This window comes from Drosophila ficusphila, unplaced genomic scaffold (assembly GCF_018152265.1).
Source record: "Drosophila ficusphila isolate 14025-0441.05 unplaced genomic scaffold, ASM1815226v1 contig_414, whole genome shotgun sequence".
NCBI lineage: Eukaryota > Metazoa > Arthropoda > Insecta > Diptera > Drosophilidae > Drosophila > Drosophila ficusphila.
The window spans coordinates 6,007,171-6,024,541 of NW_025064328.1; the positions used below are offsets into that span (position 1 = coordinate 6,007,171).

The window sequence follows — 17,371 nt, forward strand, 5'->3', positions numbered from 1 at the left end:
GCATGCAATATAGCTATCGATGCTAACGAAAATGTTGGACGAAAAAAACCCAGACTATTTTCCAGTTGCTTTCCATTTGGTATCTAAAAAGATGATTAACGGTCTCCTATCTTTATATCGCTTTAAAAAAAAAAAGAAATTGTTTTCAGCACGCTTGTTTACCCATAACTGCCTGTCACTTAAACAGGAACACTAATCTTTATGTCTGGGGAATATGCGGTTGCTGTGTAGTATATAATAATGGGCTACTTCATTACTGCATCCTATTGAGACCACAAAAAGATAAAGTCGAGTGGTTTAAATTAGTTTTGTGATACGAGGATCAATTTGCAGTTTATAAACCTGCGAAAATATTTAATTTCTTTATTTAAGGACATCGTGTAGACTTAGAACTCTTTTAGACTTCTTACAACAAGTGAGATGGTATACATTTTTACATAAGCGATTATTTTAAGTACATCGATTCATAATTATATCATAAGTCCGATTACAAAAGACTAATACAAATTATAAAAAAAAATATTTTGTTATAGCTATCCTATTTATTTGTACTTGGTCAGTTTTTGTCCATTGTCTAAGTCTATTGTCGCATCGACTCCATTAGATTTTCCAGCAACTCGGCGAGTTCTGCTGCAAAAGGAATGTCGGCGAATTCGTTGGTTTGCTCCGCAGAAGTCGTTGAGAACTCCGCGCGGAGACCGGATAGTATTTTTAACAGCTTGGTGCCCCGCAGAATTCCCTTGTACTTGGCCCCGAAGCAGAAGAGTTTCCACACCATCAGGACGGCCAAGCGGTGCTCCTCGAATGAGTTCAAAGTGTCTTCGGTGGGTTTTGGTCCCTTCTTAACTGTTTGGACCAGAATATCACGCAGCATGTTGATGAAATCGGCCTGTTCCGCCAGCTGGGCGCGATTCCCATTAAAGAAGCACATGTTGCGAAGGATCCGAAGGCACAGGATCCTCTTTTTGCTCAATGGCGGCGACCGTGGAACTGCGTTGATGAGAGCCTGAAGGTGACAAGTTTTGCCGCCCACATCGTACCGGGAATACACCTCCCAGAATCCAAGCCAAGCGTTCAGAACCGTTGGCCGCACTCTGTTTGCCTGGGTAGAAGTATGATTTGCCGGGAGGATTATGTCAAACATATCCAGCACGTGCATTTTGGTCAGACTCAGTCGACCATCGGCACAGGAGCAGCAGTTGCTCATCACCCTCAGGGCGGGCAGCACACAGCTATAGGGTTCCTTAGTCGGGGTCTCCTTTCTGGTTGTCTCAAAATCAGCCACTCGAACCATCAACTGGAGCAGAGAATGCGATTGCCCGGGAAGCACCAGCGACGTCTGTTTGCACATCTCAAAGGAGTGCTCGGTCAAGAACATGGCTAGCTGAATGGTGACCATCTTCAAGTGCGGCGAGTGAGACAACCACGGCCACATGCGGATAAGGATTCGGACGATTGTGACAGCCATGGCGGGATTTGTAATGACGGCGTGATGCGAACTGTGCCAGTGGCACAACATGTTAATCAGCAAAAGTAGATTGCTTAGGATATCTTTTGATTTGTGGGCTCCCACTCGCTTCACATATACGCTGGCGTTACCGATGTTTGCGTCGTTCAGAAAGGTTTCCAGAAGATTAACCACTCGATCCAGTAACTTCAGTTTCCTAGACGCATGCACGGCCCAAGGAGAAAGCTTTAACAATCCTCCGAGATTCTCGCAAGTCTGCACACTACCAACGCCAGGGCTTTTCAGAAAATTAAAGGTCTTAGGAGAATAGTAATAATCAAAGAGGCGATCCAGGCGGTAATAAATCAGCACAGCCGCGTTGGTGGTTTTCACACCAGAGCTCGGACTCTGGTCGCTAGCCTCATCGGTGTTTGCGCATATCGATATGAGTTGCTTATTCATGGTAATTATTTCATTCCTGCCACATAGCACCAACTCCTCTTCTTCAATTGGCAGAAGGTCACTCAATGGCAGCAAATACAGTTCCAACTCCCTGAGCAAATTGTTTTTATCGGGAGCAGACTGCGACTTGATAAACACCATTGATAAGGTTGAGAGGGTGTAGCGCTGAAAGGGAGTGCTTGCGTATTGCAAATGCAGTCCGTACAGGAAAAAATCCAGAAACAATGCTGGCTGACTCTTCAGCTGCTCGACTAAAAAGGCATAGGAATTTTGATCCTTGCAGAACACCAGGAACATCTTGAATAGTTGAACTAGCAAGCGCTCGGGGCTCTCCAGATCGAGCACTTCGTTTGCCAGCGACAGAAAGCTCTGCAGCAAAACGGAATCCCGGCAGATGGTTTTTTGAAGGAACCCGAAGTTATCGCGATGGCACAAGGCGTACAACTCACATATCTGTCCGGCGCACAGTTCCAGGAAGGATACCGAGAAGGACACCGGTGGCGGCGGCGTCTTCATCACATCGCTGAGTCCGCTCATAAAGCTGTGACCGCACAGCGTAGCACACCACTCGGGCTTGATGATCACCATATTGGTGCAGATGGCGATGTAGCAGCTTAGTATCTCACACGAGTGTTGCTCCCCCACCGGCTCCTTCGCCAGCAAGGGAGTAACGTGCAGGCCTTTTACGGCATTGTAGGCGTCCCTCAAGAAGTCATGATTCCGCAGCAACTTGATGCTAGCCTCAGCGCCAATGGTGGGCATCAGCAAGATAAATACGCGGCCAGCTAACACTCTGACCAACATTTGTTCGTGGACATCCAACAGCGTGGTCAAACAACAGGCTGGCAATCCACCGGGAAGAAAGTCCAATCGGGGCAGAATGTTCGGCATGTTGGGAGCACCGCTAGTGATCCAATTGGCCATCAAAACCCAGGACAGGGCACGAACTTCTCCATCGCTGTGACCGCATAATCCGAGCAAATAGCGCAAAATCTTCTCCATCAAACCCACCTCATGCAATGTACTATTCTTTGGTAAGAGATGAGTGTGATGCAAGTGAAGCTGGCAGATGATATGAAGGCAATCCCGCTGCCACTGGGCTCCAGTCTGCGTAGAAGTCCGAAGATCACTGGACAGCTGAATGAAGAGATGGCAATATTGCTGCGGTCGAATATGCATATAATTTAGTAAGTAACGGATATTAATAAATAACTCAATTTACTTACCGTCATTCTAGCATCGTTGAGCTTAAGATCCCGCTCGCTAAGAAGCCGCAAAATACGGAGCATGCATCGCACGTGCTGTAGCTGACGCAAGTCGAAGTGGGTCTTGGTCAAAAGAGTAAGCTGAATAAACAGCGTTCCGTGCCAGTTCATCGGAGCCCTTTCGGCATCGGAGGAGAGCAAGTGTGTGAGGCACTGGCTAATAAGGTGAAGAACCTCCAGAGGAATGAGACGATCGTGCAGCATAAGATGAAAGCTGTGATTATGGTCCGATTCGAGAGCTTCGCGTAGTCCTTCCAACACCTGGGGCTGGTTGAAGCGCAGACAAGTAAGGCACAATTCCAGCAGGGACTTGTACAGCTCTCGATCCGCATCGTTGCCCGGAGCCAAGCGGATGTATTTGTGAATCAAATTCCAAAGACTTTCGCCCAGTGTTGCCGGAACCCCGTTGCGCATAAGCACAAGGAATAGTTGGACGAGGTTCACAATTCGTTGCAGATCCTCGTGGCTGCTGCAGTTTTCGGCCGCGGTGAGCTGGCGACCCAACTGTACGTCCGGGTGGGAGGCCTGAACCAAGGCCAGGTCAGCCACCTGTATCTTGAGGGACTCCCTGATGTCGAGGCCCTGCACAGATTCCAAAGTGATGCTGGCTGGACACTGGCACACGCGATGGGCCGTATACAGTCGCCAATGCTGGGCAGCGTTGACCTGGTCTCTTCCGAAGTGGGTATCAAGCAGGTGTTTCTGCAGGGCCAGTCCCTCCCAGGCTGCAGTATGCGTCGCTGTGGGTTCCACTTCGTATGTCACCGGCAGAACCATGGCGCCCAGTTCTACGTCCAACACTAATTTGTCCTCAGTGGAGGTGATGAAGTTTTGAAATAGCATCTGGAACAGGCAAATGCTGACATCTTGGCGCATCTGTGACTCGTGGGGAAGCAGGAACACTGCGCGAAGCAGGCACACGTAAACTTCAAAGGTGTTTGAAATCTCTTGACGGAATCCAGCGCTGTGGAACAACAGCCTCATCAAGATACTCACGGTGGGAATCAGAATTTCTGCCGGGTCGTTGGCACACTCCTTTTTCAAAGAGTTGTGCAGCGACTCCAAAACCAATCGATACCCATCTTCTTTCGTGGAGAAATCCTCGCAGGCCTTCCAGTTCTGAAGCAAAACATTCAGTTGGGTTATGGTGGACTTTCTGATGGAGGGCCTCAAGTCCGTGGTCTTGAGCAGTCGGATCAGTGCATCCAAGCTGCGTTGGCCCTGAAAAGGTTCCTCAGTTGACTCATTAAAAATACTACTATAGCTGACCGGCGGTTGGATCAGACAGAGATCAGTGGGTAGCATGTCAATTGGCACCCGGTCCATGGTGGACTTGTATTTGTGCGTGTAGTCTTGAAATTGCAGAATGTAGGCAATCCTGGTCGTGGCCTCCTTTCTCATCTTACAATTCGGATGGAACATGTAGTATACGTAGCCACGCAGCAGAAACGGCGGCTCCAAAACGCTGGTGTCTGGATCAAACATCTGCCAAACCACCTTGTGCAATTGCTTGTGCGTGACCGATCTGCAGATCAGCAGCGGCAGCACAGGAAGCACCAGTTGGAACACCGTTTGGAACTCCTGCACTCCGATCAAGCACTGGAGCTTGAGCAGCATTGTGGGATAGTCCAGGCACCATTGCCGCACTTGTTCCGGGACATCAGCCTCCCAGCTTTCAAGGATCATTCTGCGCAACAGCTGTCCATTTAATGGCAGTCCAAGAATTCGTTGGTTGATCAGCTCCAAATTGCTGCAGCCCGTCATGTACACCGTCTTGTTGATAAACGCATGGAAGTGGGAAACCACGGGTCGTGGCATCAAACGGTACACTATTTCGCGAAGGTGTTGGTCAGGCAAATCGATCAGGGTGTAAAGCAGCGCCTCAGCATCCTTCTTTAACTCGGCATTTTCGGCGTAGTGGGGCGTACACTCCACAATAGCGTTGAAAAGTTGCTTGATCAGTGTCTCACTACCCAGTTGGTTGACCACCAGGCACACCTGCCTGTGCATTTGGACTAGTTGCGTGGCACCCATCCTGGTCTTCGGCTGGAATTGGTTTAGGGCAAGGCTGTAGGCACGCTTTAAAGTGATCAACTGCTGCTCCTCCGCAGACGGCTCCGAGGACAGGGCGGAAATCAGATTACTCAGCGATTTCATGCGATCCGGCACGCAAGACAAGTAGGAACTGTCCAAAATGATAGGCTTTATAAGCGATTTGGCATTGCCCCGATCGATGTGTTTGTCGTATGTGAGATTCAGGGCCACCGTGTCCTGTAGCAGCCCGTTGAAGATCAGGGATTGCAGGCGGGGAATCATCAGGGAGTCCACCAACTTGACCATATCACTGCCATCCAGACTGTTGCAGTACGTGAGTAGCTTGTCAACTAGGTGTGCAAAACGCACAGTTCCCAAAGGGGAAACGCGCTGGTTGTAAATTTCATATGTCCGGATAGTTTCTACGCACAGCTCCAAAATATGCCAATTATGCTCTGTTGACTGAAACACGAGCGGGGTGATAATCTTCGTGCAGCTGGCCAACAAAACTCCCAAGGCGCTCTCCACCTTCAGCTGCTTAGGACGCGTACCCGGAGGATCCAAGCTGGACGCATAGCTCAAAGTGTTGCGGCGGATCTGTATGCGTCGCTGCAACTGCTTCAGACAGGTGATAAGTGCCCGGTTTACGTGAAGCATGCTCTCGTCCTTACGGTTTTGCAGCTGCACCAAATGCAGGAATATAAACGGCGGCTGTAGCAGATACTCGGCCGGGTAGTCGCCCATACGAATGGTCAGATGGGTCAGCTGCACCTGCAGCTCGATGACATCAGTGGAGGTGTTTTCAATCAGGCTCTGCATGCTGGTCAAGTCGTCCAGTATGGGACGAGTCCAGGCTGGCTCATATTCCTCTGACGGAAGATTGGCCAGCATCTGTTCGATACCGCTTGGCGCGGATTCCAAGCTCAGACTGGTCAGGTTGATCGAACTGACACTAGAGCCCGCAGGCGACGCCAGTTTTATTCTATACTTCAGCAAAAGCAGCACTTGCAGGTCGTCCAAGAGTTCCGTCACCTGCCTCGATTCCAAGCTACGAACCACGCGACGCACCTTTTCCAGCTCCGTTTTCAGGCGATCGTAGGGAATCTTGCGGATCACTACCTCGCCATACTCCGATCGCAGCAGCTCTAGGATCATGGCTAGTACACGGTCGGCGGCCACCAGTGGAGTGTACCCGAACCAGCGGATGAGCTGCTTCAGCATCAGCACCGGCTTGAACTGAATGCGCTCGCCCAGCTGCAGGCACCGGATGAAGCGCGTCTCAATCTGCTCAAGCGCGCGCATACGGATCTCCTGCGAGTCACTGGTCAGCTTGGCCAGCTGCGACTCCGCCAGCTGCAGCGCCAGATTCTCTCTCACGCTCATCTCAAAAGCCCAATAATAACCCTACTTCGGTTTCCAATTCGGTTCCTTTTCAGATTAGCTGCAAAATTTTAGGATGACATTTTTGAAAGGCCAGCGCTGCCAGATGTTCCGATTTTCGCGCTTTCGTGACAAGGGGCTAAAAAATACCGTAAATAAAGTTCAATGGTAATTTTAATATTTTTGTATTTTATTTCAATAAAACATCGATGTCCAATGTAGCCCAGAAAGTAACCTCTAGCGGACGAAAGAAATTGCTAGTAGATTGGGTTCAAGTTCAGTCCGTTCGCCTAATACCGATATGCGATATTTTAGCCAAAAAAATATTGCGATAATAATATTTTTAAAAAATGTCATCGATACTTTCATATATTTTCGATATTTTTAAACTCGCCCATCTGATCGAACGGACTTCGTAAATAGTTGTGCTTTGTTTATTATTGCTGCGGAGTGCTAGAGTGTTCGGTGTGTATTGTATATCTCTTTATCTCGGATTTTCTGTTGTTTTAACGCAGTACAAAGTGTAATTGTGTGGTTGCGAGAACACCCACACGTATTCGCTAATTGTGTGTGGACAACCGGTTAACTGCAGTCCAAACTTGAACAAAGTGCAACTTTCGCATTGTCCTGATTCTTGAAAAACATAAATTCCGAATTTTTAATTAAAATATTTCTCTATTTTTACGGGGCCTTGTGACGTCAGCCGGCTGGGTGTGTTTGCTTTGTTTTTTTATTTTTTTCGGTATTCACGCGCGCCAACAAGCAAACAACCATTCTGCATACATACATATACAACAATTTACTTACATACATAGTGCTAAATGACACTTGATGAATTAGTAAGCCAAACAAAGCATATGCTGGAATTGGAAATGGAAAAGGAAAATGATGTCACACCCACGGGGATTTCCCTCCCCATCCCGTAAACTTAGTTGCCGGTCGCAGTTATTGCTTTTCCACCTTTTGTGTTTATATGTATACAAATCTACTACTCCCCATTTCGAAATCACCTGGGCATCCCCCTTTTTCTAATTAGAAATGGCAAGCAATTAAGAACGTGTGTTTGCTTATTCACTCTAGTTTCCAATTGGAAGCAACAGGTCCTTACAATTGAAAACAATTTACAGTGCCTATACAGTAAGTGCCTAGTCAGTATGCCAAAATCAAGCTAAGCTACAAGTATTTATGGCTAATCTAATCGGATAGCCCACTTAAACGCCCGATTAAGGTGCTATTATCGTTTCGCATCACTGCTCATTGACCTTTGACCAAAACTTGCTCCCAAGCGCAATTTATCAGGTACCCTTCGTACTCCACCTTCCTCCCGCACTTTGCAAGTGCGAAATTGATTATAATGCACTCTGCATTCGAATGTCTGGCAATCCAATTAGCAAACTGAAAAAGTGTGATATGCTGAAAGAAACCTCAAATAAAAAAATTTAAGCAACATGTTGTGATAAGCACAGAGCGATAAGCAATGGGAACTTTGAATTGTTGCTAATCACACACAGCGCACAACTTGGATTGTACAATAACAGTTTTAATAGTTGCTTTTATCGTTTATGCCTGGCATGAGCAAACAATAGCGACCTATGACTCATTTCACTTATCAGACATCGCGTTTTCTTTCGGAATAATTAGTGGGTATAAATTACTGCCAGGCGCTCTCTGAATGTTTTTACAAGTTCATGGGGATTGACATATGTATGGGCTATTCACTCTCCATTGTGCATGGAACTTGCCTTCTGCCATTATCTTCTCATATTTAAGCAGTGAATTAGCTGTCTGAACTGCACTCATGATAAGATAATAAAGAAAATCCCGATTCTGGCGGAACATATGGTCCTCGAACATTAAATTCCATTTAAACTGGATATATTTACCCCAAGCCTGTAGCTGCATATCTTTCCGCCTCAAAAGTTTCCGTTATTGGTTTTTTGTAAATAGGTAAATGTTTACGACTCGGATGATAAAGACGATTGTTTAAACAACCTTTTCCTGGCGAGGTAGTAAGTTAGCTTAAGCTTTTTCTTGCCGTACAGAGAAACACGTTTTCCCCTATTAACGTATTTCATCTGATTTGCAACTTTTGGCGCACTTAAAAGTTCCTTTGTTTATTTCAAGAACATTTTTGCAATTATTTGTGGGAATAATGGCGTTTTCTTACTAAGAACATGCATTATTTGAACAAAGTTCTCCGGTTCGAATTTTTCATGTGTAGTTAATGTTTATTGGCAATATATGAGTCAACCATCACAGGTGTGGATACCCAAAAACAAATATTTGACGGCACAGGCATAAATTAATCAGTCAAATAACTATAAAGCGTTAAATAGGAGTGTTGATAGATTCTTAAACTTCTTATTTATGAAGGTTAAAGTCTTTCTTTGTGACGTAGAGTATTTTTAGATTCAATATTATGCAGTGCCATCAAGTTTTTGCACCTGTCGTGTGAAACTCATTCGAGCATCCATAAAAGTAATTGCCTATTTAATAGCCGAATTGTGAACCATAAATCCTAGAAACCACACTCGATTTTTTAAGGCCATACAGAATAAATATGACCCATGTATGTATATATCTATACAGAACTGCGAAATAACATGTATCGCGAGATCCAGCCTTACAAATATTTACATAAGCCCGCTGATAAACCGGTGGAAAATGCGACTGCAACGCAATTTTTTTTTACAAGAATTTTTATTGTATGCATGTCATTTTTAAAGTCGATTAATACTTCCAGAGCAACCCCACATGGGAAAGAGCAAAGCAAAGAGCACACGTACGATTCCGATTCTGATTCTGAAGTTGAAAACATTCGTTCATTGAAATGGCGCAGAGCGTTCCAATTGCTCGTGCCATTGGCGGGTACATCTTTGGTCTGCTCCAGGCCTGCATTCGTTTTGTTTTCCGGCTAATCTATGGCTCCAAAGGAGAGAGTGTTCCCCCGATCACAGATCCCATTCTGCTGGAGTCAGCCACGTCGCTTGCTAGGAAGATCCGCAACCAGGAGGTACGTTTATTAGCTACATCTCATTCAAGCCAGAAATAATGGATTTCGTTTTTCCAGCTAAGCAGCGTTCAGGTCCTAGAATCCTTCATAAGGCGTATCAAGGAGGTAAACCCCATTCTTAATTGCGTGGTGGATGAGCGCTATGATCAAGCATTAAAAGAAGCAGCCGAAGCGGATGCTCTTATTAAATCTGGCAAACTTAGCGTAGAGGAGCTGGCCAAGCAGAAACCCTTCCTGGGTGTGCCCATCACAACCAAGGATTGCATTTCCGTAAAGGGTTCGTAGCTCTCCTTAGCTTCTTGGAAGGGTTATAAACGCTGAATTTACTCTATTTCTTAGGCATGCTGCACACAGCGGGTCTGTATGAACGTCGTGACGTGCGTGGTGCAAAGGATGCGGATGCCATGGCCCTGATGCGCAAGGCAGGAGCAATTCCGCTCGCCCTCACAAATGTCTCTGAGGTGTGCATGTGGTGGGAGAGCAACAACACGGTGCACGGCAGGACACGGAACGCCTATGACACGAATCGAATTGTGGGAGGATCGAGTGGAGGCGAAGGCTGTATCCAGTCGGCGGCTGCCTCTGCTTTTGGTCTGGGCTCCGACATCGGCGGTTCCATTCGCATGCCGGCCTTCTTTAATGGCATCTTTGGCCACAAGCCCAGCAAGTTGGTGGTGTCCAATGTGGGCCAGTTTCCGGCGCCGTTCAGTGCCGAACAGAACTCCTTCCTGGGCCTGGGACCGATGTCACGATTCGCCGAGGACTTGCGTCCCATGTTGAGGATTATGTCAGGCGAAAAGGCTGCCCTCCTTAATCTGGATGAGGATGTGGACCTTACCAAATTAAAGTTTTTCTACCAAGAGTCCGATGGCGGCGGTCGTTTGATTTCCGCCGTTGATCCTGACTTGAGACAGGTACACTATCACAGTTTTCTAATTATTATGAGCTTTAATCTATTTTTTCTGTGACAGGCCATGAACCGAGTGGTGCAGCATCTGAGCGAGAAGTTCGGCAATCAAAAGGTGGAGCGCATTCAGCTGCCGCAGTTCCGCCAGTCGGCCGCCATCTGGTTCGCCAATATGCGTGACGACAGTGGCCACGGATTCGCTTATCAGCTGGGCAACCTGGACCACGACATTAACACGTACCTAGAGCTCTTCAAGTGGTTCTTCGGTGCCTCAAAGCACACGTTCATTGGCTTGTCAACGGCCATCATGGATAGTGCCCAGTGCAAGCATGGATCACCCAAGTACGATCATCTGGTGCGCAAGCGCAATGAACTAAGGGCAGAGCTACAGCGCCTCCTAGGCGACAATGGAGTGCTGATCTACCCCACGCACCCGACAGTGGCCCCATACCACAATGAACCCATAACGCGACCGATTAACTTTGCCTACACGGGTATTGTAAATGTGCTTGGCTTCCCGGCCACCGCTGTTCCACTGGGCAAACTAGGAAGCGAGGGTCTGCCCCTCGGCGTCCAAGTCATTGCCAACTTTAATCAGGATCGGCTGTGTTTGGCCGTCGCCGAGGAGCTGGAGCGAGCCTTCGGTGGATGGGCCAGACCCGAAGTTCGGCTATGAGGCCAGTCTCAACTATTTGCATACGTAGGCGCGTATGCAGCTTAGCTAGCTGTTAGATAGTAGTGGTTAGGGTAACCTTGTGGACTTTGCCTTTAACCTACTCCCGTGCAGAAACCCACCCACCCGTGTATTCGCCTGGCGATAAAAGGTATTCCTTGTATGTACTCCAGTGCCTCTTTTTAATATCAATTTTCGAGGTGGAATTATCTATTTTATATGTGTTTTTAAACGTAAATTAATCAGCGATCCGTGCGGATTCGTTCCCGTTTTGCATTTATATTAAATAACTGCAACCTAAGAGTGTTTGTTGTTTTAATTTTAAATATTAGCTCCTCGCAGACAGCCGCCTCTTGAACAAACAAATCGAGGAAACCCGAATGCTGAACTCGAATTCAACGCGTTTTGCGGGTAAACAAATCTTTATTTAAAAGATCATACTTAAAGAATTGCCGACGCACTACCTCCATTTCGTGCATATGTGCATTGTTTTTTTTAGTGTCTGGCACTGTTTTTTAAATAAACACTCGGTGTTCGGCAAGGGAAACTAAACAAATTAAAATTAGCAATATCAAGGATATCGTATTTACATGGTTCCGGTGGCAACAACTCTCCCTCTTTGCCAAAGAGTAACAATCTTAATTTCGTCACTTAAAAATAATACGTGCAGGAAGCCTCTAACCCTTGCCGCCCAGCGAGAGGATGAGCTTGAGCAGCTCGGTGCGCTTGGCCTTCACGGTGTCGATGTGCAAGGAGGGCAGTCCGTCGATCGTCTCGTACCTGTTCAGGTAGTCGGCAATGTGATCGGTCATGCAGATGACGTGGATGCCGCAGTCGTAGCCATTGGCTTGCTGGAGGCACCGCATTGGCCGAAATTTGGCCAGGCGGGCGCCTAATAGCTCCTTAACCTTGTTCATCAGCTCGACGGAGTTGCTGGTATTGTTGTTTCCATACGAATCAAAGTGATAGAACGTCTTCTCCGGGCGCGAAAAGACCAGCAATGACCAGTGGGTGCCTCCAGCCTCGGTGCTTTCGTTATCGTTCAGGGCGAAGAAGATGAAGGGTTTGCCAATCGTGTTGCTCTGGCGTAGGAGCTGATCCAGTTCCTGGTCGTCCATATATTTCATGCACTGCGTCACCTCCGGAGCGATGAAGTGCAGGTCCGCGTTCGTCTTGTACTTCATATGCGACAGGTACTCGTAGTAGAAACTTAGGATCTGGTCGTTTAGCCAATGGGGCCCGTGGAGCAGCTGGACGTCGGACATCCGCAGACAGGAGTCGTGGAAGGTCAGCGAGATGGGATCCGCCTTGGAGTTGCTGCCCATTTTCGGGTGGTTGTTATTGTTAAACCTTGGGCGCCGGGAATTCGGGTTTTGGTTTTGGTTCTGGCGTGTATGTTGCCTGGAAAACAATGAAAATGAAGTTAGAACTAATTAAATTCCTATAATAACGACTTGAATTGTGTATTTCCAAATGCCTGACTGTCACCTCAGAATTTTCCTATCTTGGGGCAGCATTTTTCCGAATTTACTGCGCAAAAAACTCGGCTGAAAATAACTTTTTTTCCGAGAATAAGGAGTAATACAACTCTAGCGTTTTAAAGTCAAAGCACGAATGACGTTTTCGTTTTTCTTTTGCATTCACTTTCGTTTGCCGGCCGGCAAATGAGGTTTTGCAACACTCGCTTGTCAAGTGCATTATTAATTTAAACAAAAATAAACATTTGGAGGACCTGTTATTGCCAAAGAACGAATTAGTTATTGTCGATGGCGGCGAATATGCGTAGCACAACAGAACAACGACGAGAAGAGCCGGGTGGTGATTGCGGTTGAGGGGAGAATGGCATAGACGGGGGGCGGGAGAGGCGCTCAATGTACTCACCTCGCAAAATGGCTTCTCTTCGGTTTCGCGACCTCGGAATTTGTCCTTGTTTCCTACACTCCTCGCGTACTATCATTTATTTGGCTGTTTGGTAGCAAATAACTTGAATTCTTGAACTGATATTTTCAATAATAGTCAAGTTGTACAACACTCGGAAACCTTTTTACGCTCGAATTATAATTGCCCCGTCTTCTTTGTCTCTATTTTTCGCTATAGGGCTGCCAGACTGCTCGACTTAGGGCCGGCATCAACCAATTTGCCGATGTTTTTTGATAAGTTTGCTTAGTTGTTTAAAATGTACAATTAACAAATAGCTAGCATAATCTGGAAACTCTGCTTAAATAATATTTAAGAAAGTTAAGTTGTTTTAAATTGTTTTATTTATTACTGATTCAAAGTTTCTCTTAATATTTTATTTCGGCATAGTTGACAAGCATCAGTTTTGGGGCAATATCAAATAGCCGTATTTATTAAATTTTTTGAATTTTCAAAACCTCATTTCCTAACATTTTTTACAGTTGGGCTTATAGTTTTCCGGACAAACTAGTTTTTCAGACACTTCCAGTTTTTCGGTAGAGTTGAAGTTATTTTGGCATTTACGATCGTTTTCAGAAGGGTTTTCGCTGGATGAGGAAAAAAACATATTTCCATCTGCAGGATTCCAAGTGCCTCCTTTTAACTGCTCGTTGACCCACTTAAGTTGCTTATTTATCTGGAAAATCATTGCGTTAGTTGTAGCCTTTGTTGTAGAACAAATAATACCTTTTCCACCAACTCCTGGTCCTTGTCGCAGTCAAATAGACTAGCCGCAAAGTGATATATATTAGAAGGCTTGGCTTTGATCGCCTCGGTCGTAATAACCCGAATTATAGCTCTTATCTCCGGATGGCTTTGTAAGTATGTCCAATCATCCTTGCGCATATTTCGTGAAATATTTCCTATGGTGTCAAAAAATTTTGTCACATTTTCGTGCAAGTTTTTGGAATGTGTAATATTTTCTGTGTTTTCGGTTTCCTCAACGCTAGAAGTTTTTGCGAAATCCATTATTCAATACGTCAGACAAATGTACATGTATCCAGAAATTTTTAAGAAAGTGTGGTGTATTGATTGGCTTAAAACCCCATGACTTCTTGATTTGAAAACTTATAAAATGATAAATATATTTTAAAGAAATGAAAAAAAATTTTCCCGACTCCGTGACAATGTTTATTTCAACATTGCCGTGACCAGGATTCGAACCTGGGTTACCACGGCCACAACGTGGGGTCCTAACCACTAGACGATCACGGCTACGTCGGCTTGTTGGGCGAGGCTTTCCAAAATGCAACCACGTCACCTAACGGTCAAGGTAATTAATAATTACGTATGTATTTGTAAGATTGCAATAAAAGCTAATATAAATTTTGAGCTTAAACTGATGTTATAGAAATTTCTTTTGTCTTCTTTAAGCAATATTTTGCCTCTTAACAATAAAGCTTAAAAAAACAAAAAAGGATCTATAATTTGGAGAGTCCCGATCTAAGCATTTACTTTATGTATAAACTTAAACAAACTTACTTAATATCCCATCTGTTAATACGCCACAAACCAAATTGTGCTTAATATTTATTTTTCATTTTTAAAAATGAAAAACAAAAAAATACCCAACTCCGTGACAATGCTTATTTCAACATTGCCGTGACCAGGATTCGAACCTGGGTTACCACGGCCACAACGTGGGGTCCTAACCACTAGACGATCACGGCTACGTCGGGCGTTGTACATCGCCCGCCAAATGACTGTTTTTACTGCCATGAGCTGAAAATCACTGCAGTTAAATGTTCGCGCATACTGAATTTACAAAGTTAAGAACAAAAAAAATGTTTATAAACAATACAAAATCTGCTCAATATTAACTTTTTTATAATATAACAAACCGTACCTCGTAAAATAATGTCAAAAACTTGTTGAGCTTGTACTGTCTTTTGTTAGTAACACAAAATATATTTTTATTGGTTGTTTCACAATGTTTACCTACGTTCTAGTCGCTCAAAGTGAGTTTTGTTTCCTTTCATATTATGTAGAGTTTAAAAATTGTTTTTAAAAACTATTTGTAATTTTATTTAATGAATTAAGATAGTGTCTTAAAATAATCAAGTCTATTTTTGAAAACAAAGGACTAACACCTATACATACTGGATTACTTAAGGCTGTGATTGCTTTGGTTTCACGACACCTTTGGAGGATGAAGTGGCGTTGTTTCGATCCCTTCGCTGCTTAAGGCGTTCCCGGAACTGACCGCGAAGCGTATCAATAGGCGTGTTAAGCGCGAAGTTCATGTCCGGCAAGTGGTAGGTGGCCAGAAGGAAGTTGCAGCGAACCCGCTCGTTGGCAATCTGCTTGACAAGCTCCTGCATCTCCTTGGTTTTCATTAAATTTTCAATGGCGGCGTTAACATCAAGCTGCGTATCCGCGGAGGCCTTTTCCAGTTTCGATTGCTTAGAGCCCTTGGCCTCATCACCTTTGCCGCCTTCCAGAGAAACCGACTCGAACTGGAGGTCAGAACTTATGCGACGCGATCCATGCTGACTCTTCCTTGCCCTGTGTCGTCCAGGCTTAGTGGATGCGTCTGCCGTTGAGCTGGGCGATGTGTTCGTCTTATCCGAAGAGGATGGTGACGCCGAAACGGCAAGCAAATTTGAGATTTTTGTACTGCCGGCTGAAGCATCTTGTTCCGTTCGGGCGACCTTGGCTGTTTTAGGGGTGAGTTCATGGTTTATCTTAGCTTTTGCGCCGGCGTTTCTAGGTGGTGTCTCGCACCGTTTCGGGCCCATTGTCTCGTCAACTTCGCTCGACGATTCCTCCTCGGAATCTGGAATTTCTATAGCTTTATAGTGGCTCATTGTTTGTTTGTTCTCTTTTTCTCAATCAGCTGCGAAACTGCAGTGCTCTATAACGACTAAAAGTGTTGGGTAACTTAAAAGTAAGGTGGCGCCATCTGGTGTTCAGTTTGTAGGACCAAAAATGGCGTCATTTTATCTACTGAAATTGTTAGATTTTATGTGCAATATGATTTGTTTCACTTTAAAAATAGAGTTTTTGTTAATTTCAGTTTTTTGTAAATTATAAAAATAAGTTTCTGTGCAACTCGCCAAAACTGTAGCATACATTTCAATTCTGGCCGCCGATTTCCAACTGCCTGTTGTAGCCGTGATCGTCTAGTGGTTAGGACCCCACGTTGTGGCCGTGGTAACCCAGGTTCGAATCCTGGTCACGGCAATGTTGAAATAAACATTGTCACGGAGACGGGCATCATATTTTTTAGAAATATTTAATTTTTTTTCTTTTATACCTTAAACAATTATAACCAAAAAGCACAATAGCTGAATTATGAATTCACAAACGGTCAAATTTTAATAGCTTATTATAAATGTTCTCTGTACAACCAAATGTAGATACGAAAAATAAAACTTAAAAAGTTTTTAAAAGATTTGTAAAATAGTAAACAGGAAAGATGTGGCCTGGTGTTATATATCCTGTTAAAACATATTTACTAAAACAATAAATAAGAAAGCATTTACCATAGTGTGTAAAATTATTAACTGTTGGGGCTTAGAAATATGAGATACCAAAGTCAAAATTGATTTCAAAAAGTGAAAGGCAGAAATATGGCTGGTGAAAGGCATGTGAGTCATGGCCTTCTCTCATGATTAACGATTGACCATTATTGTTAAATCGCAAAGAAGTAAAGTTTGCTCTAATTGTTTATTTGTTGAATTGTCAAAATAATTAAAAGAACTAATAAATTAAACATGTCTTTTGTTACAATCTTCAATAGATTTTGGGCTTAAAGCTGGAACTGGTTTCGCTTAAAGGTCATTTGGCAGCCGCCCCACAACACCCGATGTAGCCGTGATCGTCTAGTGGTTAGGACCCCACGTTGTGGCCGTGGTAACCCAGGTTCGAATCCTGGTCACGGCAATGTTGAAACAAACATTGTCACGGAGTCGGGTTTTTTTTTTTTATTTTTTTTGTTTTTATAAACGTTTTTTTTAATATATTAAGTCTATTTTTGCAATTAAAGTTATTTCTGCTTAATCAGCAGTAAGACATAATGAAATGTTTTTCGTTAAGTTTTAAAAAAGAAAGTAATTTAGTGCGGATCTTGCAAATACTTTTAATTACCGTTGTTAGTTATTTTGACCATTAGGTGACCTGGTTGCATTTTGGAAAGCCTCGTTCAACAAGCCGGCGTAGCCGTGATCGTCTAGTGGTTAGGACCCCACGTTGTGGCCGTGGTAACCCAGGTTCGAATCCTGGTCACGGCAAT

At 44.6% G+C, this 17,371-nt stretch overlaps 5 protein-coding genes and 5 non-coding genes across 13 annotated transcripts; 4 read left to right on the forward strand and 6 right to left on the reverse strand.

Moving 5' to 3' along the window:
- Positions 1–296: 296 nt before the first annotated feature.
- Positions 297–6,684, reverse strand: LOC108086730. The gene is made up of 2 exons (XM_017183758.2): positions 3,136–6,684; positions 297–3,070 (listed from the first exon to the last, which is right to left on the reverse strand). Exons 1-2 carry the CDS (start codon positions 6,589–6,591, stop codon positions 581–583), a joined length of 5,946 nt encoding a protein of 1,981 aa, XP_017039247.1. The 5' UTR covers positions 6,592–6,684; the 3' UTR covers positions 297–580.
- A 277-nt stretch (positions 6,685–6,961) lies between these two features.
- On the forward strand, positions 6,962–11,482 carry LOC108086732 (fatty-acid amide hydrolase 2-A). Of its 2 annotated transcripts, none has more exons than XM_017183762.2 (5): positions 6,962–7,053; positions 9,332–9,601; positions 9,659–9,878; positions 9,941–10,515; positions 10,573–11,482. In XM_017183762.2, exons 2-5 carry the CDS (start codon positions 9,419–9,421, stop codon positions 11,182–11,184), a joined length of 1,590 nt encoding a protein of 529 aa, XP_017039251.1. In that variant the 5' UTR covers positions 6,962–7,053; positions 9,332–9,418; the 3' UTR covers positions 11,185–11,482. The 2 variants fall into 2 exon arrangements, with proteins under 2 accessions (XP_017039251.1, XP_017039252.1); XM_017183763.2 differs by lacking the exon at positions 6,962–7,053 and adding an exon at positions 7,098–7,299.
- Positions 11,483–11,578: 96 nt separating this feature from the next.
- On the reverse strand, positions 11,579–13,290 carry LOC108086733 (sentrin-specific protease 8). Of its 3 annotated transcripts, none has more exons than XM_017183765.2 (2): positions 13,063–13,290; positions 11,579–12,582 (listed from the first exon to the last, which is right to left on the reverse strand). In XM_017183765.2, the coding sequence occupies exon 2, from the start codon at positions 12,504–12,506 to the stop codon at positions 11,859–11,861; it is 648 nt and encodes a 215-aa protein (XP_017039254.1). In that variant the 5' UTR covers positions 12,507–12,582; positions 13,063–13,290; the 3' UTR covers positions 11,579–11,858. The 3 variants fall into 3 exon arrangements, with proteins under 3 accessions (XP_017039254.1, XP_043064153.1, XP_017039253.1); XM_043208218.1 differs by lacking the exon at positions 13,063–13,290 and adding an exon at positions 12,914–12,929; XM_017183764.2 differs by lacking the exon at positions 13,063–13,290 and adding an exon at positions 12,670–12,803.
- Positions 13,291–13,470: 180 nt separating this feature from the next.
- Positions 13,471–14,179, reverse strand: LOC108086656. The gene is made up of 2 exons (XM_017183640.2): positions 13,825–14,179; positions 13,471–13,774 (listed from the first exon to the last, which is right to left on the reverse strand). The coding sequence occupies exons 1-2, from the start codon at positions 14,104–14,106 to the stop codon at positions 13,565–13,567; spliced, it is 492 nt and encodes a 163-aa protein (XP_017039129.1). The 5' UTR covers positions 14,107–14,179; the 3' UTR covers positions 13,471–13,564.
- Positions 14,180–14,280: 101 nt separating this feature from the next.
- Positions 14,281–14,352, reverse strand: Trnah-gug. The gene has a single exon. It is a non-coding gene; the product is annotated as a tRNA-His (tRNA).
- A 383-nt stretch (positions 14,353–14,735) lies between these two features.
- Trnah-gug lies at positions 14,736–14,807 on the reverse strand. Its single transcript has one exon. It is a non-coding gene; the product is annotated as a tRNA-His (tRNA).
- A 201-nt stretch (positions 14,808–15,008) lies between these two features.
- LOC108086638 lies at positions 15,009–15,983 on the reverse strand. Its single transcript, XM_017183615.1, has one exon. The coding sequence runs from the start codon at positions 15,942–15,944 to the stop codon at positions 15,246–15,248; it is 699 nt and encodes a 232-aa protein (XP_017039104.1). The 5' UTR covers positions 15,945–15,983; the 3' UTR covers positions 15,009–15,245.
- Positions 15,984–16,248: 265 nt separating this feature from the next.
- On the forward strand, positions 16,249–16,320 carry Trnah-gug. The gene has a single exon. It is a non-coding gene; the product is annotated as a tRNA-His (tRNA).
- Positions 16,321–16,950: 630 nt separating this feature from the next.
- Positions 16,951–17,022, forward strand: Trnah-gug. The gene has a single exon. It is a non-coding gene; the product is annotated as a tRNA-His (tRNA).
- Positions 17,023–17,297: 275 nt separating this feature from the next.
- Trnah-gug lies at positions 17,298–17,369 on the forward strand. Its single transcript has one exon. It is a non-coding gene; the product is annotated as a tRNA-His (tRNA).
- The last annotated feature ends 2 nt before the right edge of the window (positions 17,370–17,371 follow it).